This window comes from Stegodyphus dumicola, chromosome 9 (genome assembly GCF_044657685.1).
Source record: "Stegodyphus dumicola isolate Sdum_Otavi_A_Nest chromosome 9, ASM4465768v1".
In the NCBI taxonomy this organism is placed as follows: Eukaryota; Metazoa; Arthropoda; class Arachnida; order Araneae; family Eresidae; genus Stegodyphus; species Stegodyphus dumicola.
Window position 1 is genome coordinate 2,425,244 of NC_140776.1, and position 27,947 is coordinate 2,453,190.

Genomic DNA, 27,947 nt, shown 5'->3' on the forward strand with positions numbered 1-27,947 from the left:
GCTATTGCATACAGATTAACTAAAGACATAAAAACCTTAACCAGAAGTTAAGAACAACATAATTCAAACAGTTTTAAAGCAAAATATGCACAATTCACCAACATATAAAAATAAAAAAAAAAAAAAAAAAACTGAGCTCACCGAGCCAAGTAACAAAGTGGGTATACATATGTATTTATGCCTCCTGATGGCTCAACAATTATTCATTTATGCAAATTAATTTAGTCTTAAAATTTTTTTTAAAAAATTTTTTGGGATTAATCTGTTGGAATATTACATATTTTTTCAAGGTTTTAAGTACTTGAGCATAAATTACATATGCTCTCGGAATTTAAATGATATTGTAAATTAGGTATCAGCAATAATTAATGTTTTATTTGTATGCGATTAAAATTGCATAATTTAAAATTGAAATTGAAATTAACTTTAATTAGCTTTATACGAAGAGAGTGTTAAATTCAAATGTCATCCCTTGCAGCAAAGGCGCAAGAGAATTATTTAAATTTAATTCAACTTTACTATTTATTCTTATATATATATATATATACTTTTGGTGCTGCCGATTGCAACCGAAAAGGGAGGTGCGCAACTACATGTTATAGCAGTCCTATATACAAAATTTCAACGTTCTGACCCCAGTCGTTTTTGAGGTATGCTAGATATATAATTACATAGGTATGTACAGACGTCAAAAATCCATTTTAAACGCTTTTTGCAGTCCATTTTGGGAAAAAGAGTCCTTCATTCTGTCCTTACGTACAGATGTCACGCAAAAACATCGTTCAATTGCATTCGATAGTGGTCAAAATGGATATTTTCATTGCTATATGACACCCGAAAATTTTCGCGATTAGAATACTTCCTCTTTACTTCGTACAAGGAAGTAAAAATATTAAATTGTCAACCAATGAGAAGCCTTTATCCGGTACGCGTGACAAGGATCACACCCCTCCTTATCTCCAATACTATCCTGCTGGACTTCGTTCAAGACCAGCCGGATAATAACACGTTTTCTTGCATGTTTTTCGCGCCAAACAGAGGAACTTAAACCTTGAACTATTAAATTGGCCTAATCTGTTATCTTTAATTATTTACTAATAACTGAATAGATATAACTATTTAATGCAGTCCAGTTTATGTAGCTTTCGCATTAGTTATTGAGTGGAACATTCGGTAAACACGAACTTATCAATTGTAAATTTTTTTAATCAGTTTCAGAAGAGAGAAAGCTCGAAAACTAATCACGAGTTCAGTATTCATTAGCAATGATAGGTTTATTTATTTTAGATATTGCTATTATTTGGGTTTGTGATCAAATATGACATCAGCGTGTTGACAGGTCTTATACTTTAATCCTCGGATAATGTGAATGGCATATCACAATTAACCGTTATAGTTAAAAAGAGCTCATACAGGAAAGAAACACCGTTGTGAGTTTAGGTGTAATGTTAAGCGTGCAAAAATATGGCCTTATTTCAAGGAAGGATCTCTGCGAAGACAAAACTCCGCCCCCCTTTCATTAAGAAAATGGACAGCATTTTAAAGCCCGGAAAAATTTATTTATTATAATATTTTTTATTTATCTATTTATTTATTTTGAATTTTCAAATATATATAACATCCAAATTAGCAGTCTTTACAAAAAATGCAGAAATAGAAATATTTTTATTGCACTTCTGGGCGTGGTTAATTTTTTTTATCCTCAGTTGTTTATTATCTTATCTTCTGATCTGTGAACTTGCTTACATGATGGAGGTATTATCAGTATAACAAAATACCTTGAAGTTCGAATGTTTCTCATATTTTTGACTGAATATTCTGATGCTTCACTTTCAACTTTGTTTCTGTTATTTCCGAATGTTGGGAAGACTATTTCAGTTGCTGTACAGGTTGTGTACCGTTGGGCTGACAAACTAATAAAAACATTTATTTTAAACTTTCTTCTTGTGTTTGTGTCACTTTACCGAGAGGTAAGAAATGGCAATAAGCCGTCTGACTGTTTTCACGTAGCCAGAGTTAGGTTACGTAACGATGGGCCTTGATGTGCATCGAAATAATTTAAATGTGTGTATAATCTTACTGTACCGTACCACATTGATGACGAACTGGTTGATCTCAAGATGTCTCTAAGCTGTACGGTGTGTTACCTTGACATGCAACTGACTTGTGAACAAGAGCCTTGACGGGCATTGGTTTTCGATTCACTTTTAAGTTAAATATCTATCTAAACTTATTTATTTTCCTTACATTTCTGACCTATACTCTGTGTTGATATAACACTCAGCATATAGGATATCGGTGAATATGTAGTTTATTATTAATTTCAAAATTAAACACCTATCGGTTGACCGGAGTGATCCTTACCCAGCCACTGAAGAACGCTAATTTGCGGACATTGATGAACATTATTGACGGGCATTAGTGAATTTCGATTTAATTTAGTTTATCTGTCTAAATATATTGCTGACGTATGAGTTAACACTAAGTGACCCTTGTCGTATAAGCGACCTTCACACTCTGCTTCTGTATGTCATAGGTGAACACTTGGCCCCCTTTCAGTTAAATTTCAATTTCAAATAATGTAAAATATTACCTTGTCTTCTACCATTAATCAATGATCAACTGAAAGTAACCCTCTCACTGTAAATTACCAGTGACCAACAACATTCATGGGCAGCGATGAGCAATTACCCTTTACGGGCAGTATCGTTCATTTTTAGTTTTAAAAATCCACTGCTCCATGCTGGTGATCTATGCGTTGAGCCATTGAACATCGCTCACCAACAGCTTCGTAAGACATTACCCCTACAATTTAATTTTAATTCAGAAACCTATTTCAATTTGTAACTCTCCTTTGCTTCGCTAACCTTTGAGTTCAACTGTAGTGACTGTCAACCTACATATATGTGGTGATCAACTGTTTTGGCAATTACCGATGTGCTTCGTTTAAATAATTATTTATTTAAATGTATTGTTCGACACCGGCGTCCTATTTGCTTCACCACACGTAACTGTCTGCTTGTAAGTAGGAAGGAAACAGCCCGGACGAGAAATATTCAGCCTTAGTAATAGGTTTAACTTAACAAAACCAATCTTGTTATATTTTATAGTAATCTGTACCTGTGACATATGGGTTAATATTCGTGATCCTCGAATTTGACACTCAGCCTAGCCATCTGATTGGATGGCAACCGGTACACTTTAGGGTAATTTTAATTTAAGAATGCTACTTAGATTTAGTTCCTGCAAGAAATGGCGCAACCGGATCTCCAGTCAACTAAATGCTTTTGGTCACTACTAATAGATGGTGCCACACGAGCACCTCATTTGTTCAGTTTACTTATTCTACGGACGGCGGCACAGGAGCCTCCGTCTCTAGTAATCTCTGAGTTCTAGCACAGCATGTGTACAAGTACTTCCATATTATTGGATACAACTTACTCGATTCTTCAAGCATTTAAAAGTCAAGTATCATATATTGGTAAAGGCCGTTAATGGTCGATTGCCTCTTACTAAGTGATAAGACATAGACATAGTGCTTGGCCTGCATTACGTAACCAATACAATGATCCCAAGTGACTGTCAACCTCTAATAACCTGTGATGAATGCCCTTGATGAAATTAAACTGTTGTTTTATTTATCTAATTAAAGGATAAATTTATTATTGTTATCATTTTAAATGCATCCACTAGTTAGATAACAGTTGTTAATATTTACATAGATATTTTAGCTAATAAAATATATTTTAACATCATTTATCCTATCTGCTTCAAATCTGTTAGATTTAATTGTTTTTCCAGTTCCAGTACTGACTTAAACCTAATGTTTCTTCAGGCATCCATCCCCGAAGTAAAGTTTAAGAAATTTAATGCTTGAATGCACTTATTAATATATCTGAAGGTACCTAGCAATGTTTAAGTAATATCCCCAAAACGCGATATTATTCGTAAATGGAAAAAGCAATTACATGACATCTATCAAAACTTTTAGCAACTAGTTACTTAATAAAATGAACAACTATTTAATAGGAATTCCAAACTCTTTGTGTGTTCAACATTTTGTTCAAAATGTTTTTCCATGAGCGTTCATCAAATTCTGATTGAACGCTCTATAATAATTAGATTAGAAATTTCTTGTGTCCTAGCACCTCAGTTATGTTTCTTTACTTAAAGTTATAATTCAGAACTGAATGATTCCTTACGAGATATTTTTACTAATGTATATAAAAGTTAATGAATTAATATATATAATTTAAATTTAGCAATGAAGAGCAGAAATTAGATGACCTTATATATTGAATGAAACTCTATCACAAGGATTCTCAACCAAGGGGGTGAGTAATTGCTTCCCCGGCTGAATTGAGTACAGGGGGTATACGGTTAGCTTCGGTTTATAATAAGCTTATTCCCGTCATATTAAGCATAATGACAAGAATGTATTTAATGCTTATACATGTAATAATTTGTTCTCCATCCCATATATATTTTAAATATAAAATCTGAGAAGTTTTGAAATATCTCATAATATAGATTTTACGAAATTTTGTTCAGATCTTAAAAGTATCACTTATGCTTTATCAATTTTAGCCAAAATCTAGTATGTTGTTCTCATTGATATAAAAGTCGTTAGTTAAACTGGAAAATTTTGGAATATATTTTAATAGAGGTTTTCTTTAAACACTTCAAATAAAAGTACCACTTCCGGCTGTCCACTAAAGACTGTTATAGGCTTCCTATAAATATAAAGTATCATTCCGATTGTCTAATTCAACCCCAAATTTGATCAGCTCTTCATATGAAAGTAGAAAGCATAAATACCGGACACAGAAGTTTCTGAATATTTCAAATAAGAGTTATCGAGAACGAAAAAAAAGTCACACGCACAGACAGACAGATATTATTGTAAAAATGTTTTGTGGGGCCCCTAATTCATGCTAATTCACAGAAAAACCACTATCGAATTTTTGGACGGAAAACATTACCATCCTTACCTATGAAAACAGGTTGACGAGAGGTAAAAACTAAAAAAAGTCCAAGAAAGTGTACAGTTTGGCATTAATTGTAGGTACATTTATGATTTTATTGAGAATTTATCCAATGTATCCACCAATGACGGTTGGATGAGAAAACGAAACACTGATATTTAAAATTAGGCAAAAGAGCTGCCTTACTTATGCTTAGATTTTGAATAATACTCTATCGGGGGGCGGAACTTCTAACGCCCCACAAGGCAGTGACGTTTAAGGCAAATAAATAGTCTTCAAATCCGTTTTTGTAAAGGCCTTGTAACCTTTTATTTTCGTGAAATCTATAAATAAATTTTACCTCAATACGAAAGAAAACACTCGTTTTGGCACAGAAAAAAATTTGACATGATTGTAAGTGCTTTAAGTAAACTCATAGCGTTATGAACAGTTAATGATTTTTCAAACATTTAATGGTTCATTAGAATTGACCAGAACTCATCAATTATGATGAACATTATAGTATGAAAAAAATCGTCATATTTATCTAAGTAACATTTTGATTTAAATAAGTATGACGATTGTTTTTCATTTCGACTTGAATTTAACAGGAAAATATTAAAAAAATAACACTTATATGGGACAGCTAATGCATTAATGTTCAGAATCCATCTTCGACTTCTAAATTCAAAACTCATTAATTTCACATGTCCAGATTTCGCCTACATCTCGAATTGTTTATTTAAAGATCTAAAAAAGTACTTTCGTCACACCTCTCACTTTGAAGTCAGATGCCGTTCGATCATGCAGCAGCTGACTTCTAATGACAACCTGGACGTCTGAATGAATTTTCTTTATGAATGGATTCGGAGGTGTCTGCTTTTCGAAAAATCTTCAATTTACTTAAGTTAGTACAAGATATGTTCTGCTATTCACTTTGCTACATTCAGAATACAACTTCCTGCTCCAGGGCTTGCTGCCGTGATATGACCGCCATCTAATCAAGATCACACTTATCTAATAGGCGTGGTCTAGTTAGTTTTTCGTGGAAAAGTAACGCTACATACAAGGAACCAAGCAATTTAAACCTATTTCCCTAGAAATTCAAATGATGTCTTCAGTGTAAGCTTTATTTCGCTATTTTTTATTGCAATATATGTATACAACTAACAATTATTTGCCAAAATGGGAGCAGTGACAAACATTTTATATCTGAAACAATCAGCAATACATATTGTAAGCTTACGCTGCGCCATCTATCGAACAAAATTGTTATGAAATGTGAAAACCTAAGATAGCAGAACTTTGACAGCGTTAGGATAAATTGAACTAGATTTGATTATTATGTATGTAAAGTTTATATTAAATGTTTTTTTTTTATTATTTTCATTATACTTTTGCTCAAAGGTACTTCTTGAAGTTTTGGTTGTTTATGCATTTGAAGTTATTTCTTAAATGTCATTTAATTTTAATAAATTTTCTTCTGTTTCATTTTAGAATAAAATTTTATTCGAATGTGATTTCTTGAATGTCACTTAATTACACTAAACGTTTTTCTATTTTATTTCAGAATAAAGTTTTATGGTTTCTATTTTGATCTGTGGGTACTAGGTATTATCAGGTCAACCGTGAAAGTAAAGTTACTATCGAGCCGTGAAAATTGGCGGAGATCTTTCAAAGTTGCTCCAGACGACCCTGTTGAATTCTGAGCCTCGCTTCCAAGTGCAATTCTTGGAATAAAACATTCAATAATTTCTCTGCAAAGAATAGCCACTGATGAAGTATTCAACCCATTTTGTATAAAGGTTTTCTTCGAATTCTTCTATTTTATTAGGCTCTCCGATTTTACTGGAAGCTGTGTTTAGGTCATTATGAGTAGAAACTTTTGCAAGTGATTTCTTCAATCTATTGTTGTTTTTTCAGCCGTGTCCAACTGTTCTTTCTCCCATTTAACTTATGTGAATTCGCTAGATAAGATGTAAATGAACCGGAGTGCAGTCACAAATGTGATTTTACAGCCCTAAATCATTTTATGCCAGAAAACAAAGTATAGCAATAGCAATTAATTTGTATATCCTTTTCATAAAAACAAAAGGTAGCTTATAAAGAATCAATCAGTGTTACATCAGACAGAATCACAGATGTTATACGTGTGTTTGGATTTCACGCTTATCCACAACTGGCACTAAATTTTTGATTGCTGATAGTTTCTCCGCCGATAGAATGTTCCGTAAGTACCGATCTATATTCTCATCCTGGTAGGCCCATCAGAGGCCGGAAGGTAAAGTCACTCAACACTGGTGGTTCTGTTCGGACCTTGAATCCCGACGAATCGCCTGGCTTCATGGACGCTCTCATGGTTTTCCCCATGCGTAACGTGTATAGGAGCCAGTTTCTCTTAGAAAGACCTCTCCAAAGGCATCCCTTTCGATAGCCAGATAGCCCTCAAAAGCCTTGCGATAATTAAATAATCTAAACCAAACGTATCTCTTCCTGGTTTATATTCACTCATTTCATTTGTAAATATTGGGAACTTTTAAAAGATTTCAAACTTTATAAACGAGCGGTAATTGCAATTTTAGGCTTGATTTTAAGTTGAATGATGTCTTGTTGCATTAGAAATATAATATAAATTAAGTTACAAAATTTCGGTTTCAAAATTAAATCCACAGATGTATCAGAAATACAGCTAAGTCTAAAAATATAACGAACAAATCAAACTCTAAGACCATATTCTTCCATTCTGCAAAATATGAACCAAACGAAAACCCCAAGCTAATATTTAAACACAGCGTTTCTTTACTTTCTATACTCTTTTAAGCTTAATTTCATTTTTTAAATTTTCTTCTTCTACCATCATCTGATATTTCATCGGTTGCCTTTCCTATTACACGTATAAATAGATACATCGTCTCTCCAACCCATGTATGTCATTTGTAGATGAAGCAGAGAATCTCGCAGTGGATATTTAAATAAACATACATTACTAATAAAGTTAGTACTTATAATATCTCAATAAGCAAATTTTGCCATAAATGTTGAATAAAATCTTATCGATTTCAAGGGTGATGAGACATAGGTCGCCATTTTTAGAACTAAGAACAGTATTAGGAAAGTAGGGAAATGACATATTTTTTAACTACCTCGAAAGCAAACAGCAAACAGAAAAGAAAATTTGTATTGCTTCATCTGTCGAGCAAAACAGTAATGAAAAATGAAAAATTAAAATAATAGATTTTTAAAGAGTTAATAAGAACTGAATTGGATTTGACATCCTTACCTCAAGAAGGTAAACTCTTATGAGAATGAAGCATTTCATGGAAATGGGTAATATATGGAGAATTAAGGACAAATTGGAATTAAGTGCCTATCCATGTACCATGTTTAGCTATCGAAGATATGTCTACTTCACGTTTTCGACCATAAATTTCCTGATTCATAAATTTAACGCTCTTCCAGTTTGGTCCATATATGTCTAACCGCGCTGACAGGACACTTCGAAAAGCGTCCTGAAAACTGAAAAACCTGTAAAATTCGAGTAGTTTTATAGTTGATAAAAGGATGAAGTGGAATGAGTTGTAAAAGGGAATGTAGTTATTCCCCGCTCCTAAGTGAAAAGCAATTAACGCATATTTTACTTGGTTAATTATAATTAAACTAGAATCATATTCCGCGCAAAGTTGCTTTTTAGCTATAAGGTATGCGACATGCGACGGAGGACGTGGGCACCACCCCTTTGCAAGGTAGGACTACCTCTAGAGTAGAAATAGATCTATTTAGATTTCATAACAGCTTCAATAAACACTTTCAGAAGGGATGAAGATATCCCTTGATGCAAGACCTTAATAAATAGGAAAATTCAAATATGAACTTACAAAAAAGTCCAAACAAAGGCCCATTTATAAATTTATTCATGTATTAATTTATAAATCTAGCCCGAAGTAATTTGGTACCGTTTGCGGTACATTGGCGTCATTTTCGAGTTTAGTGACTAGTATTAGAAAATTGTTAAGTTCAGTAGCCTTATAAAGAAAATAAGTACTAAATATGAATTCTTAGATATGTTTGTTATGTAGGAATCTGACTTTAGGGAATGACAAGTAATTCTAACTGTTCTATTTTCGATTCTTGAAAGAAAAAAGCCAGATAATTTTGGCGTGATAGTGGATAGACTTGCAGGCATCAGGAAAAGTGATATAGACGTGAGATTCTGAACAAAGCATCCAGGAAAAATAAGTCTCGTTCCACTTAGTATAATAGAGGATACTTCCTATCTTTTCTAATAATCAAATCGTTTCAGAACCCGCTGGGGAATCGGTGCAAATTAATGGATGCTGCTGTGAACGAAAATATTTCTTTGTGCATTATTGTCGTATAGTGAGCGGTTCTGAAATTAGGGAATCTGAAGTAAATCAAAAAGCATGCTTTGTAGAGGACGATGTGTGAATGGAAGATTTGAAAAAAAATGTTATTCTTTATACATTGCACATTTATCGTTAGGAAGGCCCTTTGGATGGGAATAATAAACAGAGAGACTGTTACGATGCTTATTATTTTCTAAAACTCATTTCAGTCGTCCGGCAGGTATAGGATCATTGAGATGAACTCATAGTTGCATAATTTATTTTTTACCATAGTTCTTATTGCCCTTCGATTAAATGGTGTGTATACCGGTTCGACGAATGTCGGATACCGGGAGGCATTATTGCGGCATATGCCAGTTTAAATAAAAATTTAAAAAGCGATAAATATTGAAAATATTGTTAACAGAAAAAACACAGAAGTGGAAAGATGAAAAAGGAAAAAAATGGAGGAGCTTGCCTGAGTTTTGCGATGAAAAAGAAGAAATGACGGAAAAAGAAATTACGATTGTAATAGAGAGATTGAGAGTGCAGAGATTACCTGAGTTTATCTTGTGAGATGAAGGAAGATAACTGACTATGATTCGAACCCAAGTAGTTAACACTGGCGTGACGAAGTACATATTATATTTCTTCTTGAATGATGTTCAGAAATATTGTTCGAGAATTTTACGGGGAAAAGGGGGGATGTAAGTGTGCCAGCTTGAGAAGATCTGGAATGCTTGCTTTTCATCATGTTATGGTATATGAAGGAATGTTCCTGTTCATAGGTGTTTAAGAAACAACTCGTTCCTGAGTCTTCGCTGATTACTCTTTCGACCTATCCTGAGTTATTTGTGTGCCCTTGAGATTCAAGTGTAGTGCGTAAATAGTGTATATGTAACATCGTCGGTTAGTGACGAGCTTACGGTTTGAAACCGACGGTTATGTTCAACATTTCAACCTGTAGACCTATAAGATAGTGTACATAATGAATGACGAACGGTGATACTTTGTTTCTTTTCGTTAAAGTATGATAACCCCGCATATTTCTCTATATATCATCTGAAGAAAAACGAAAAAAAAGACTTTACGAATTTTATTATTATGTGGTTTGGTTTGCAGCTTTACTATATCATTTGCTGATAAACCTAACCAAATTTGCTGATTAATCACTAGTCGTTGATATAACCGACAAGTACCATTTGATTTACTAAAGTAATTTGTTTTCTAATTACATTTAATTTTTTAAAAATTGAATCACATTAATTCATACATAAATTTCCTCACTTCAGATGTAAACTTTTAAATAGTAAAATATAATTCAGCAATCTCAGTTTGTAATTTCATGTCAAAATTAAAATTAACTTTTCAATTTTTTTTTCTTTTAAACGGTTTTTGAATTTGGCTATTATTCCGCACACACCAATGTGTCACAGATTACCGTATTTGACATGGATAAGTGCCAGCGTTCATCACCCCAAATGCTAATCTACAGAAAAAGGGGTTTTTATTTCGTTTTTACTTCCATGTACGAAGTAAAAAGGAAGTATTGTAATCGCGAAAAGTTTCAGGCAGCATATTTCAACGAAAATATCCATTTTGACCGCTATCGAATGCAATTTAACGATGTTTTTGCGTGATTTCTGTACGTAAGGACAGAATAAAATACTCTTTTCCTTCAAAAAATCATAAAACTGCTTTAAATTTAATTCTGAAGAGAATTTTTCGTGGCGTTTGTACGAACGTACGTTCGTGCGTACGAACGTATCTCGCATAACTCAAAAACGAGTAGCCTCAGAACGTTGACATTTTGTATATAGGACTGCTATAACATGTAGATGTGCACCTCGTATTTTGGTTGCAATCGGCCGCACCAAACGTATATAAATATATTTATATATATATACACTCTCTTACCCGGCTCAGTGATCTCAGTTTCTTTACTCTTATATGTTTGTAAATTGTACATTTTTTGCTTTAAAAATGATTGAATTATGTTGTTTTTATCTTCCGGTCAAGGATTTTATGCCTTTAGTAAATCTGTGTGCAATATTTCTAGAATTATCAGCAATTTTAAAGTTGTTTAGTTGCCGCTAAGCCTGTTTTTAATGGCGGCCATTGATGTTTACATTTGAAACAGGAGACTAGTGGATTTGTTGCCAATCTAGAGAAACTTAGCTTCGTAACAACAAAGATAACGCATTCATTTATTATTGCCAATTAAATCATGCTTAATTCTTTCTGAAATTTTTTCGAGGAAATAAGCGTTTGAGATTTACTTCGTAATTTTTAATATAGATATTTTGAGTTTTTATGTATTTCTGCCATCTCGCGAAGTGAGAACTGAATTAATTAAATGAGAAATACTCAATCGTCTCTGAAAAACTGTTCTTTTTTGTTTTGTTTGCTTAATTTCTTTTATACATAGTTCTAGCTTTATTATAGTATTTGAATAGAATGTGTGGCAACGATTAGATAATTCTTTAAATGATATACATTTTGTGCATTCTGAGTTATAATATGAATGAAATATAATACTGTTAAGTAAACCTAGCGCCAGAGTGTCGCTATGGTAAACAAAGTGAATTTTAAAGAATGCATTTATTCTATTGTGGTTTATGCGCTGTCGGCGAAGTAGGTTTAATTCAATCTAATAAGTTTAAATAAAATGCAAGAAAAAATGCGTATAATTTAATATTCCGTACAAGGAAGTCATGTGGTGTACACATCAGATTTTTTATTAATGTTCTTTGAAGAAAGAGAGTGGGGAGGTATTTTTTATTTCAATGCCAACTTAAAATTAATTAGAGCAGAGGCTTATTTTTACTGCGTTATTTCTTTGCCATTCTTTTCCTATGAATTTCTGTGGGACAATTTTTTATTCATCTCGCGTTAATTTATAATGCATTTAGCACAGGTATGATTTGAGGTGAAATGAAGTAGAAGTAACCTATTATTTACATACGTATTTTATTTTGCTCCAAAATTGCAATAGAACTCTATATATTGTAAGACATGCGATGGAAATGCAATATCAACGACAGCCGACAAAAAGACAGAATAAAAACTGAAAACCGGTTTGAGAGAAGTCACTTACTTTCTTAGCAAAATTCAGAGGATCAAGTGGAAGCCGCTAAGATTAATTAATAATCTTCACGATTTAGGAAACGATTTTCAAATGATCCCACCCGAAATCCAAAACATTTTCATTAATCTGCTTGTGTTTAAAGTATATTTTGTCGCCGAAAGGTGCTAATATATATTTTATGGAGTATCGGTGGGTACCAGTCGAAACACAAGTACCGAAATTTACTGCTGTGTTTATTTATTCCTCTGTGAAACGATTAGTAAAACATTCTCGCTTCTACAAAAAGTGCAAGCTATTACATTTTCAAATTTTGTTTCAAAATTTCGTATTCTGTTAAATTAAATTTTGTCCTCTGAGAATTATTGTTATAGATTTTGTTAATGATAAATTTATTCTCTCCTCAATGTTAAAATAATCAGTTTTAGTGCCTTTAATACTTTTAACTGTTCGATTTTAAGCCATTAATGCTATTAAAATGTATCTTCCCTTGTTACCGTGTAGTATTTTTTAAGCATCATTACCTTTACCATATCATAACTTCTGTTTAGTTTCCTAAACGTTCACAAGACTCATACTTATTACTAAAAAGAGGCAAAAATAATTAGATTTTTTAAAGAAAAGGAAAATAAAAATATTGATGCACATTTCTAAAGGATTGATTCATCAAGCATTAATATGAAACATAATAAATATTCTTTCTTAAAAATAATACACAAGATCAGATGTCAGCATTCGTTTTTTAAAAAGCCCCAGATAGTGAATTATTTAGGCCTCGTGGTCACAAAAAATTCAAAACCTTTTTAGTGAGTGATAGTTTTACATACTATTTGTATACATTTTTCTGATTTAAAAAAAAAAAAAAAAAGATAAAATCAAGTAATAGGGGGACCGGAAAGTAATGTCGCTTTCTTACATTAAATTCAAACGAATAAATTTGTAACAAGTTTTTATTTTTTAACAATAATATAATCACCCTCGTTATCAGCAACCTTTTGCCATCTAGTATGCCGATTTCAATCCCAGACCGATAAAAATCAATTGGTTTTTGAGTAAAATATCTCGAGGTGGCGTTTTTGGACATCATCCAAATTTTCAAATTTTTTGTCTCTAAGAAAATGTTGTGTAGGAATCCGAATAAATGGAAATCCGAGGGTGCGATATCGGGCGAATATAGTGGGTGAGACAGTACCTCCCATCCCAATTCATTATATTTATCCAGTGTTCATCTTGCACAGTGCGGTCTTGCATTGTCGTGTCGCAGAATGACGCCTTTTCCGTTGACAATCGCCAGATATTTTTCGATTAAAGATTGGTTCCACTAGATCCATTTGTTCACAATAAAGGTCTACATTAATAGTTTGTCCAGGTTTCAGCAATTCAAAATGAACAATTCCGCGAATACTCCATCAAATACCCAGAAGCGCCTTTTCGGGATGTAAACCCTTTGTAACCTCTATTAAAACTGCCTTTTGGGTTTTGGATTATCATATAGGACTTATTTTTTTGTCTCCACTAATCAAACGATCAAAAAACGGTTCTTTATGGTGCCGTTGAAGCAATACGTTGCATGTGATGGATAGGTTACGGGGGACTCAAACACCTGCTTTGCTTATTTTTCATTCTGCTTTAAATCTTCTTGGACGGTCGACCAAGGTTGGTTGACATGGATTTGCTTCCACTTCTGCCTTTAGCATGTTGTTGTCGACATGCGCAGAAACGACATTACTTTCCGGTGCCCCTTTTATTTCCATTTATTAATCAGCGTATCATAAAACAAATTCAGTTTGTGCTAATGTGATGAATGTCATTTTTTGCCCTGAGATAATAAGAGGCGTATTCGGAAACTAAGTACCGTTTTGAAAAAAAAAAAAAAAAAAAAAAAAAAAAAAAAAATAGTAAAACAATTTTTTCGAATCCAATTTTATTTTTACATGAAAATACATGTCTTAAACTATTTTTCAACATAGTTTCCGACAATAATCAAACACTTGTCATAGCGGGTGACCAGTTTTTGTATACCATCGTCAAAGAAACTTCCCGCCAGTTTCGATAACCACGACTCTACAGCATTTTTGTGTCATCGTCAGATCCAAAGCGCTTGCCACCAAGCTCGCGCTTCATGTGCAGGAACAAGTGATAGTCGGACGGCGTCAAGTCCGGGCTGTACGGCGGGTGATCGAACTGCTCCCAATGAAACTGTCGAATTAACGATTGAGTGACACCAGCAGTATGGGGCCGAGCATTGTCATGGAGCAACACGATTCCTTTACTGAGCATTCCTCTTTGTTTGTTTTGAATGGCAGCCTTAGTTTTGTTAAAGTCTCACAATATCGTTCCGCATTAATGGTTTCATCTCTGGGAAGAAATTCAGTAAGCAAAACGTCTTTCCTATCCCAGAAGACAGTGCACATGATTTTTTGTGATGACATTGTCACTTTGAACTTTTGTTTTTTCGGAGAATGAGTGTGTCTCCACTCCATCGATTGTTGTTTCGATTCTGGTGTGAAATGGCACACCCAAGTTTCATCACCTGTCACAATTTGGTTAAAAATGTTTTCTCCCTCATCACTGTACCGCGTGAGAAATGTCAGGGCACTACCAAGTCGCTTTGTTTTGTGAACATCAGTGAGCATTTTTGGAACCCATCGGGAACAGAGTTTGCGATAATTCAGTACGTGAACAAAACAGTACGTGAAATTTCGAACAAAACAGTGCGTGAAATTTGTGGAAATGCCTTTGAAAGAGTTGTCATTGTGAAGCGTCTGTTCTCATGAATTGCTTCATCAACTTTCCTTACCAAATCATCGGTGACAACAGAAGGCCGACCACTCCGAGCCTCGGCGTGGACATTTGTTCGACTTGCATTAAACATTCTTACCCACTTTCTCACCATTCCATCACTTATCGCGTATTCACCGTAAACTTCTGTCACATGACGATAAATTTCGGCCGGTTTAACATTCCTCGCGTTCAAAAATGTAATCACGGCACGAATCTCACAGTCAGCGGGAGAACTAATTGTCTTAAACATTTTGAATGTGCACAGCAAACTGAAAACACAACATAGAGCAACCAAAATGGCGACTATTGAAAGTCAGTGAACAAGAAAGACTAGTGCGCATGCGCGGGACGCCTACCACAGCGCTGCGACGGCGCTAGAATGAAACGGTACTTAGTTTCCGAATACGCTACGTATTTCGTCGTGCTAGAGTTCGAAGTTAGTACTTCCTGCCATTAATGTTGTTTGCAAATGATCATCTAATAATAATGATATGGTGTTGCGATTTTATAGACTTCACTTCCGAAAAAAAAAAACATTGAAGAGAAGAACACTTTTAAGAACCTTTCGAGTCAGTAAATATTTTCAAATGTAGATATAAATCCCGGTGCTTATACTTTTAATTGACAGTATTTATCTTCCAATAGATATTTATAGAATTGTATTACATCTATTTCTTTAAGCATGTTTTTAGCACATCATTTTGCATTTATTGTAAATTCTCTGACGACAGGAAAACGTAAATATGAGCCGCCAATTACCTCGCATGCATTCATTCTTCGCAACTTCTTAACTCGAATATCGGCAAATTTGCTTCATATTTTCCCCTCCTTTCTGCGTGGCTTAGTTTTATAACTGGAAGCAGTTCAGACGCCTTATCGGGAGGTCGAGAATTTGAATCCTGGCAATGGCACGGCGCATTTCTTTTTTTCTGACATGGGAAAATTCTGAATACCTCTACAAGTGGCACCCGAACTAAAAGGTAGTGGACGATATTTCGGCACCCCTAGGATTTGGCGATTGGGTTCTTTCATCCCCAATCCGCTGTTTAAAAAAGGGAGTACTTAAAGTACTTTCTCCCTTCTTTCCGCGGGCGCTTGTGATGTAACCGGAAGCACATCCGACGTGTAATCGGGATGTATAGATTTCGCATCCTGTAAAGGGCACTGCATATTTATCATACGTCCTGAATCGATAAACATAATAACTCTATAGCATTAGAGAACGTAATTTAATTTACTTAAATTATTACATGTAAGAAATTGTATTAAGCTGCTGACCGGATTAAAACAGGCAGCGGAAAGTAGTTTGTTGACCCATGCATAAGATCACCATTAAACAGAGACAGAAAATATTTAAAAATAAAGTACTTACACGTTTTTTTCTACGCTTTAACAGTTTTATAGAGCATTAAACAATTTTGTTGTTTCGTTTAGCTATTAAAGAAAGCCACAATTCTTTTCATTATTATGTATTGATCACAGAGAGAAGATGGAATTGTTAAATTGTTAGTACTAGTATACCCGGAAAGTGTGAAAGACTGCATGAATTTCTGGAATGCATGAGATCACTGAATCTTCCCCGGATATTCTTCAGTTTCGTAAAAAAAAAAAAAAAAAAAAAAAGGAAAGGGCTGCGTGATCGAGCTGCAAGGTGTTAAACGAATCATTCCTTGCGTGATACACCAACAAGCCTTCCCACATAAATTTGTTCGATTTCTGACATTTGTGAGACCCTAAACACATTTCCTTTTATTTGAAATATTGCATTCTAATATTTTACGAGAAAGTTCGAAATTCAATTGAAAGTAGAATTTTTCTGTGTTTTGATAATCGAGATGACACATGTTGATGTATAAAATTACATAATGCAGAATATATACATAAATGCACTTTGTTTTATATAAATTTATAAAACTACATAACACAGAAACATGCTGGTAGAAAGAGAGAAATAAAACCATCAGAATTATCAAATCAATGCTGTGTGTGTTTAATATTTGAAAAAGTTAGTTTTTAGGAAGTTAGTCAATTCAGAATTTTTACTAACCATCGAAAACATTTAATTTGTTATCAGTTTCAGTATTAAAAGCTTATGTTAGTATACTTATTAAATTACTTTGAAAGTTCCGAAAATTGATTTGTAATGTTGAAAATTCTAAAAGGAAATTTTTCTGCGAATGCTAATTCTATTCATTGATCTATCCTACATACGTAGATAACGGTGTAACTTTTAGCGCTGTGTTACTTTTTAGTTTAAATTCCATTTCCGGTAACTAATAATCTGATTGCCTAAAGGTTTCGTGTTTTTTTTTCCATATACATGTATTTAAAAATGAGTTCCCCATAAAAATATGATATTTACTTGCAGTTTTTCACCATTCAACTTTTTAGCATAAGGTTCTGAATATTTTTAAGTATTCGTATTATTTCGAGGAACGAGCTTTTCTAAATTTAAAAAATGGAATCATCCATGTTGCGGTAGTTTTTGTCTTATTAATTGATTTCCTCCTGAATTTTGGATGCATGAGCTTTGACTGATGAAGCAAATATAGCGAAGAACTGCAATATGACAAGAATATTTAATATTCATGATGGTTCTGAAGATCAATGTACATGCGAAGACAGAGTGAGCAGTCATGAAGATGATGCCAACGATAACAATGGCGACGACTTGCAAGGTGTAGCAGACTATGCAGAGAGTGGTATTAAATTGTTTGAGACCTAGAGAATAGCAGTGGACAACAATAATACTAGGCGAGATTCAAGATACAGGAAGTGGATGAAAATAACTTATTAGATACTAATGTTAAAATTACTACTGTATACTTTTTTTGATAGTAATGGGTATGAAAACTTCATTTCCAACCACGTCCTTCGAAAATTCGAAAATTAAATTACTCACATAATTTTTTCTCTCATTTTCGTACCATAAAATTAGTGAAGCAAAGGGGGAGAATCCGCTGAACACTGGTAGTTCGGTCCGGGGTTTGAGTTCCGGAGAACGGGGTGGCCTGCATGGGCGTTTCTGTGGTTTTTCCCATGTGTAACGTGGATACGAGCCATTTTGCCTCAAAAAGACCTCCATGGGGCATCCCTCCCTTTCCGTGTAGTGACTAAGGGCGGAGCACATAATAAGTTAAAAAAGAAGGGGGGAATATGTGAATTAAATGCTGTAATTCTTATATGCTTCAATACAATAAAAAATGTTGACTAATTGATATTTGTCTTGTTCTGCATAACCAGAGAACAAAATCTGATGCGGACACCACATGAGTCCCTTGTACGGCATATTAAATTATGCGCATTGTTTGCTGCATTTCATTTAAACATTTTTTCGATATTTATAGATAATCGTAAAACACCAATACAGTTAAAACACTTTAATTTTTTTTTCAATTAAAATTAGATTTTCTACGCAAAAATAAGCAATTCGACCAGCAGGCAAGAAGGCAAATTTTTTGGTACACAAAACGAAAAGTTTACGTTCGGTTCCACACGGCAAAAAAACTCACCAAAGGCACTGAAGGTCCAGAAACTGACTTAATTCACTATTCTGCTAAGTTTTAAATGCAAACAGATATGGCTACTATGGTAAAACATTTAAGCTTAGCCGCATTTAAACAAATTAAAAATTTTTGATAATTCTACAGTTATTACACTTAGGTTAACTAAAGGCATAAAAACCTTAACCAGAAGTTAAGCACTTAAATCAATTAGGTTTAAAGGATAAATGCCCAATTTACCAACATATAAAAATAAAAAAAAACTGAGCTCACAACGGGCGGAGTAACAGAGTGGGTATATATATATATATATGTATGTGTATATATATTTGTACCCTTTTGGTGCGGCCGATTGCAACCAAAAAGGAAGGTGTGCATAACTACATGTTATAGCTGTCCTATATACAAAATTTCAACGTTTTGAGGTCACTCGTTTTTTGAGTTATGCGAGATACATACATACATATGCACGGACGTACGAACAGACCTCAGAGTGAAAAATCACTTCTGAATCTATTTTAAATTCTTTTTGCAACCCATTAGGGAAAAAAGAGTCTTTTATTATGTCCTTACGTACAGATGTCACACACAAACATCGTTAAATCGCATTCGATAACGGTCATAATGCATATTTTCTTTGAAATATGATACCCGGATTTTTTATGATTACGATACTTCTTTTGTTTTCATAAAAAAGTTAAACAATGAAGTAATGCTTTAACTGAAATAAATTTCAAGTACTTATTTTTTACTTTTTCTTAATTTTAATTTGGGTGAAGTGTAAATTGCATTTTTGCGAACTCAAAAAAATCTTGTAATTTTCCCCTGAAAACAAATACAGAATTTTCTCTTTTGAGTGATGTTATAGCTTTAAACACTATGAGTATTATATATATTTAGATGAATATATTCACTCATCTGCTTCAGTCTAATTATGTGCATGTGTGGAGGGACAGTTTAAGCGGGACTATTAAATTGAGATGACATGATTAATGGATGAATAATTAAAATTTTCGAGGAAGAAAAAGCTTTACAGCCTTAGGGAGACAAGAAATTACGGGCATTAAAATAAAAAAAAATATGACATTAAAACGCATGAAAGGAAAATGCAAAAACTGGATAACAGCGTGTATGATTTATTCTACCAGCAGAGTATAAATTAAAGCTGCAATCACGAGATTTGCGACTGGATTTATTTAAATTCATAAACATCACTTTAAGGTTTAGAGTAGTCTTGTGAAAATATAAATAACACGATAGGACCACAAAATGTTAGGAGCAACGTAAATCCTATAAACATATTATCTTACTTTATTTTTTGCTAAAATCATTAATTTTGCTACGGTATTCTAAACTCTTTTAACTCAACAGGTTTCTAACAAAACCTATTATAGATCTCGTAACTACATGCTTAATTTCTGACTTTTTGATAACATAATGTGATTATACACCTGCAATATTCTCAAAATCAACAATATTCAAAATCAGCATAAATTGTAATTTAAAATATGTTGTTTTCTCTGTTTATTGTTTAAAACGCTTTAATTTTACATTAATAGTTGTAAATTCTGCAGTCTAATCAAAAATATACAAGAGAAAAATCATGGTCTCACCATTCATTTTTCTTCATCAGCATAGTTTCTGTTCTTTTGTGAAATAGCCATGCCATTCTCCAACTTGATATCGTTTTATAAATTTCTAGAAACAGTAAATTTTCCATATGCGCTTTGTAATTTTATCTGTATTCAAGATTAAAATCATTGTATTTTATTCGTTTATTCAACATGAAAATAGGTGATTTTTGTTTTTAAGTATTGTACATGATCTTAGTTTCATTATCTGTTTCTTTCCCAAAAAGATTTACCTTTCCTAAACCCATAGTAATTATTATCTCTTCATAAAGTTTACTCCTGATCTTTCGTTTCATGACTTCCTCGTAAGTTTGATTACAGCATTTAGTGTACAAATAGACAACTAGAGTACAATTTATTATTATTACATTTTCAACTTTTGTTTTGAAATTGTGTTTATATACTATATTTATATATATATATATATAATTATATATATTAATTCGATCAATATGTAACAGAAGGAATATATATATATATATATGAAAAAGAGCCAAGCTTAGATATATTGTAGTAGATATAGTGAGAAATGCACTGATTCTTAATTTTTTATAGGAATACAATAATAATAAGAGTTCAGAATGTTAAAAATAGGAAATGATTCAACAATAACAATACACTATACATATATGGAAGCTTTTTTATTTTTAAAATAGCAACTTTGAATCTTCCATGATTGTAGGACGTATTTTACAATCTGTGAGTAGCAAATCAATAATACCATTAAATCAACAATTCCTGAACTGAAAATTTCTCTTATGCATAAACAGAAATACATTATTGAGCTCAGTATATTGCAGTGACTACGTATAAAGATTGCAAGACTAATACCAGTCTATAATATTATGTCTAACTTTGATCATACACAATGACACAAAACAATCAAGACAGAAAAACAGGAATGTATCTGGAATTAAAACACAAATAACTCTAATCAAATGCTGGCAACTCCTGCTTTAATTTCATGTTTTAAACCTGCTGTTTCGTACCCAATTTGGAAATACTATTTAGATAAAAGTTTTATCTATAGATGCTATGAAACTTTCTCATTGGACGAAGCATACCTGTTTTGTAAAAAAATTATTTTTCAATTAAGCACATAAATTTAAAGATACATTTCTTATAAAAAATTAATGAGGGATTTGCAGTTTTCAACACTATATTTAACTTCAATGAAAGAAAACAAAAATATAATTTCAATTTCATAACTTCTGCACTCATCAGCCCACACATTTCTTATTGGCAAGTCACTCACGTTTCTTCAGGCTAGTAGAATTTATCGCATTCATCTTAACCTAATGAAAAGAGCCTATTTCTGATGGTTGAAATAATTAAAAGACATAATAGGGTTCGAGGAGACAAGTAACATAAGTCTGAGGTAAAATTAAATTTTATTATTATTATTACACATATGGTACAAACAGCGTTATCATGAATCTTTATGATTCTTTAATTCGCTAAATTCTTTGATTTTGATTCGAAGTTTCATTATAAACATAAATTCTGATGCACTCTTTTGATTACTGCACCTTTTTAGGACTATGGTCGTTATGTCACGTGTTTTGCGCATTTTGATTTATAAGAGTAATGATACTAATATTTGATTTTTATAGTGATTATGTCTGTTTGTTCTAGTGTAATCTAATAATACCATAGGCAGTTTATTATATTTTTATTCCTCCTCCCTCAGTCCTTAAAATGTCTTATACCGCTCATAGTTTACTTTCCTGTTGCAATTCTCATACGTTAAATTAATCTCTTGGGGCCACTTATTTTACAGCTTCTTGCTTAGAAACATCAGTGCCATAATATATTGCACTTATAACTTACGTAAATTAACTGCTGTTTCGGAACAACCTTTCGTTAACTGAAGTATTTTATGAGCAAGACCAGATGTTGCCAAATTCTCTATTCTCATTTCTCATATTTTTTCATTGACCAATTTTAAGACGATCTGTCATGTATAGCAATTTGTATTAGTTAACATAAAATGTATACGATGAAATTTAATGGTGAATTGCATTAAAGGAAGAAATTAAAATTAAATTTTCAGTGCTTTGAAAACGAGTATTAGGGATTTTTTGATCAAAAGGTTAATAATGAAACTAACATTTAAATGTTTTGGTGTACTAAACGTTTAGAGATATAATATTTAATGAGAACAAAACAGATTATATGTTATATTAAATATATTTCTATCAAACTATGAAAGTTTTACAAGAAATAAATTTTATCTAACTCTGATTAGCTAAAAAAATTCTCTTTTTAGTTCAATAGAATTAATTAAAATTTGCAGCAAAGAGAAATAAACGATGACGACCATTATTGAAAAGTAAAAAGGTCTGAAATGCACGCACAGAGATGCCGTGGGGGTGTTCGAAATCCACATTTTTGGGCTAGTGATTTAGAGGAGCAAAATTTAAATTTTTATACGAATTAATAATCTCAGAGATTTAGGAGTTGTTGAGATTAAACACATTTATTCGATTCAATTTGAGAATGGCGTTATTTACACTCAAACATCAAAATCAAATTCAAAGAGAAAAATTAGATTGAAGACCGGATTTTTCTTATCTTATTCTGAACTGACATCTTATTCTAAAGTGGGCAAAAATGAATTCGAGTATTTTTCTGGAAGTGGTCGAATATATATAATTGTTCGATTACATTTAATATTGTATTGTATATCCCCCGCCTAATATAATATCATCTGTGGATTAATATTTTTGTAAACATTATCCTATTAGCAGTAACCTATATATGCTCAATCAGATATTAGTGTTATGAGAATTGCCATGAGTATAAATGTATTTTAGGAACTTTTCCTATACTGTCACTAAGGATTATTTTATACAGAATACAAGCCTTTAAACAAAACAAAACAAAACAACAAAAAAAAAACATAAATCATTTAGCGGTTGTTTTATACTTGAGTTATGAAATCTAAATGAAATATTCTGTTACACCAATATTAGTCACATTTTATAAGTTAACTAGCAAAATGTAGAATTTAACATAAATGAACATGATTTAAGCAGGAGTTGCCTTACCATACAACCTAATTTGAAAGTAATTGTCAATTATGAAATACATTTCCGTGAACAGAAGTGCTTGTGTACAGTAAAAGATTTTTGACAATCACGCAAGCTAACTTTCAAGGCAAGCACAGATATGCTACAAGTTAAATTGCTTATATTTACAGTTTACCAGATTTAACACTTTAAGGCTGCGAATGAGCAGAACCGTTTTACAAAACAAGATTATTAACTTGTATTCTAGTTCTACACGAATTATGTAACTTGCACTTGACATTTAAGCCACATATACAAAAAACAAGCTTCAATATTTCCTTTCATTCTTTTATAAAATACGCTAATCATTGATTGCAGCACCATTACTTGTTAAAACATTTATACCTCTACTTCAGATTGCTTACTAAAATCTTTAGTTCAGAAATAGGACTTAGCTGCCAACAAAGTTCGGCTATGGGCAAGATTATGAAATTCTCATTAGTGAAATCATTTGAAAGGTATTATGCTAATCCAATACTGATAAGAGCACCGAAAAATGTAAATTCAACAGTGATCTACAATTTTACTGCATGCACATTTTTATAGAGAATTAAAAAAAATGTTTTGGAATAAAATTTTCTGTCAACAGCTTGTTATTTGAAAGTATTATCTGCTATTTTAAAATTTACTCTTCTTTGAAAATGTCACATGCAAACAAGCTGCGGACAGAAGAATATATTTCTGGGCTTTTCGAACAGAAATATTTTTATTCCATTACTCAAAAACGCTGTACGATACATGATATTAAAACTTATAAGTGCAAAATAAGCAACATTATTAATCGTAAAGGGAAAAACCGTCAGCCATTATTTCTACATGAAAACAGGATACTAAAAGAATATCCGAAACAAGCAAGAACGTACTGTCTCTAAAGTTTCTAAAATGAAATTATTGATAACAGGAGAAAATCAGCCGGCGCGAAATCAGTTGCAAAGTTTTTAAATGTATCTGTAGCAACAATAAATAAAATAATAAATCAAGATTTACAACTTAAAAAATGATAGAAAGCATAATGATTAGCAGCTTTTGCCGAAGCGTGCGTCTCAACGCTGAACTAGTTATATAATCCTGCATGAAAACTGTGTTTCAAGAATTGCGACGTTTCATGAAGCATGGGTTTGACTAAATGACTGCAACAGAGAAAGGTCTATCTGTTATTCGTAAACAAGAAAGAAATAAAAATCGACATAACTGTTTCCGCCAATGCAAAGAAAGTTTTACGATTATAGCCGGATTCTCTTGCAACAGGAAATTTAAAATGAGAAGAGTGGACAAAATATTAAAATCAAATCAACGTGCTATCAAGAGAAAGTTGTACGTCGGATATTTACAGAAGAATTTCCTTTTCTTCTGTCCTTTTCTTCGAAGGAATATCAGTGAGTGAAATTTCGTCTGGACAAAGCAACAAGTCATCCTTCGAAATGTAATATTCTATTGCTTGAAGAAATTAAATATGATACAGGTATTGCAACTATAACTTTTCAACGTATTCCTAAGCCCCTGTCGCTTCACCTACAGATTATTATGCCTTTTGACTCTTGAAAAGAGCTCTTTCTACGTGCAAATGCACCATGATTGACGAATTCTGGTCGGAAAGTAGTGGTCTGCAAAGTAATTGGAAGAGGAAAGGAAATTAATACCCCTGGAAATTTTACGAAACCCTCGTTATCATGGAAATCCCGATGCATAAGGTAAGAAATAGGCTATTAGACCGAACATTAAAAAACACCATTTACATATTAAACATTAATTAAATGCCCCCAAAATCGTTCTAAAAACGTGTAAACGCCCTCTATACTTATGCACAATTAGATCAGAAACTGCATTTAGTTGATCGATTTAGCTATATAACGCCATAAAATTTAACCTAGAAGTAATTGATTTACTTGCATATTTTCCCCAAATGCAAATCCGAATGAAGATCGCAATAATAATGATAATAATACAGCGCAATCAATAAACTTTAATTTTTAAAGTCAATATCACGGATATTATGATATATGTTATATAGAGATAATTAAGCATTTATACGCTTCAGGCTAACCACTGAATTTTGGGAAATTTTCATAGCCAAGATTCAACCACTGGCAAATGGAGAATTTAAAAACGTTATCAAGTAAGCACGTTTAAACGCAGAGAGTATTATTATTAATAATGTTGAAAATATTCAATTTACAAATCGTTATGTCTTAGGCCATTGACAGTAAAACGAAATTCCACATTATACGTGTTTATGTGTAACCATACCATAAACACATGATAGGGGATATTTTAATTTTTTGGTGATAACATTATTTTAAATTCTAAGAGCAAATTTAAGAGCAAAAATGTAACGAATGGGAAAATAATATTAAATTTTTACCTATTAAAATATAAAATGCATGTAAAACGTAAATTTAAGTCGAATGAATTAAATAAAGCGTCCTGTATATCTAAATTAAAAATGATGCTTTTTCACTTCAATATTCATTTTCCTTTTCTTAATTTTTATAAATTCAGTTAATCAAAATCCTAACTGTAACAGTTACTTTTTTTTCGAATTAATTCTAGTTTTTTACTTTCTAATGTTTGACTTAAAAATATAAAGTTTAGAAACATGTAATAACCTATTTTTGTTCTTCTTAACTTACTCAGCTGTTGAAATTACAAGTTTTTTTACCATCTCCAATAACACACTTATTCGTAACATTCATTCAGACCCATTTTTATAGCATTCATTTTATTCCTGTTTTGATAATATAGTTTTGTATCATATCTGATATAAGGTAGAAATTTCCTGAAAATTTCGCACTTCTTTTGTTTTTAAAATAATTAATTGTCTTGCCTGTAATTAAAATATTTTTATGCTTTTCGTTTATTTTTTAATCTACTTCTTGTTTAATCATCTTTCAAATAATAACAAAGTTTCAAAGCTCACCGGATATCAAGTGGTAACCTAAAAGCAATGGCTTCATTTCAATTAATCTTGCCCATGCCACATTCAGTATTCTCTTACACAGTTTCCGGTATTTTAATTTAAAGGCCATTATAAACAACAACAGGATATTGCAATACGTAATAAGAAAACAGATACAACAGTCAACAGTCAATATGCTAAGTAGTGTGTTGCAGATCATGAGTTTGATTACCCATCACTTCATAATCTTGTAGAAACGTTAGTAACGGCATATTATATTTATTTTCGCTTAAATTAATACTGCATGCTTTCTAGGCTACTAGTATTTGCATAGAATATATATTCAGCAAACTATATTTTCGTAAATATCTCAACTCATAGAAAAGTCTAAAAATGTTCACATAGTTGTAGCAACTCATGAAATAAAATTGCATTTATCCGATGACTTATTTTAATTTATATTTAATCTACTAATCGAAGTCTCTTATGCACTTAAAACTCATAAATCAAAAGCTATTTTAAGACCTTTTATGCATCAATGACAATAAATCATTAAAACATGTAAGGATATATGTATAAATTACTTTCTCCAAATGTTGTCTGATATATTTCTCTATAAATTCTCTAATGAGCAATAAAGATTTAAATCTCAAGCACTGCTTGAGAAATCAAATATTTAGTTCACTTAAGAATTGTTGAGTACTGTTTACAATGGAGGAAATACAATGGAGGAATAGCATTTTTGGCATCTTGTTCTTGAGTAAAATATGCGTGTATGGATATGAGCGTTGATTGCAATACGGTGAGATTTATTTAAATTCAAAATCAAATTCATCTCTTTCCTTTTTGGTTTTGTACAATATTTCTCTTGGAGGTTTTTTTTTAAGTAAATGATAATCTTTGACACAACAAAGTGGGCTTAGATTCCTATGTTTCCAGTGATCTCAGCTGTTATTTGCCTTATACTTTGATTAATATTTGGCTAACTAACTTTGATTCATGTTTCTTCTGCATACAGAGAGCCATAATTATGAATAGAACTTCCAGTATGGTAAATCTAAGTAAATTTTCTATGCACTGCACACAGCTACGGAGTACTGTGAAAGAAACTAATCCTCGTTATCATAACACGGTTTCAATTTCAGCGACATCAGTTGCCGTTGTACTGGTTTTGATGAAATGGGGTCCATAAGAATGGAGAGGGTGGGTCTTGTAACCGGGTTCACTGATTTCATTAGTTGAGATGTAATTTCTCGTCATATCTCGGGTTTCCAAAATTTTGCGCGTAGCATTTGAGCTGTAAGGAAAAGAAAGCAAAATAAATTAAAATTTGAAATCAGTTTTTTTTATACTTGAAATAAATAAAAGTATTCTAGGGAAAAACCTCCTTTTGGCTATGATAATGAGAGTAAAATACTTGTTTTTAATCTACAAAATAGAAACGAACCTTCTAATATGTGTTTATTAGAAGTAATATGACTTAAACAATTCCAGCAACAGAATTGTGTTGTAACATGACAATGTGGGTAACAAAAGAAAAGCTAAACAGATGATGAACAATGAAAAATTAAAATAAAATACGGAAATCATTTTCTATAAAAATTTGTTAATACTATCTTGATAAAAGTGTTACTATATATGGAGTTTCATGAAAAAAGGCGATAAATAAC

General features: G+C 32.3%; 1 protein-coding gene across 1 annotated transcript in view; it reads right to left on the reverse strand.

Moving 5' to 3' along the window:
* Positions 1–20,936: 20,936 nt before the first annotated feature.
* Positions 20,937–27,947, reverse strand: part of LOC118188465 (glutamate receptor ionotropic, NMDA 2B-like) — a 755,448-nt gene continuing 748,437 nt past the window's right edge. Inside the window, exon 21 of the mRNA XM_085823172.1 lies at positions 20,937–27,574. Within this exon, the coding sequence (XP_085679298.1) occupies positions 27,400–27,574 (175 nt within the window). The 3' untranslated portion in view covers positions 20,937–27,399. The remainder of the gene's footprint in view (positions 27,575–27,947) is intronic.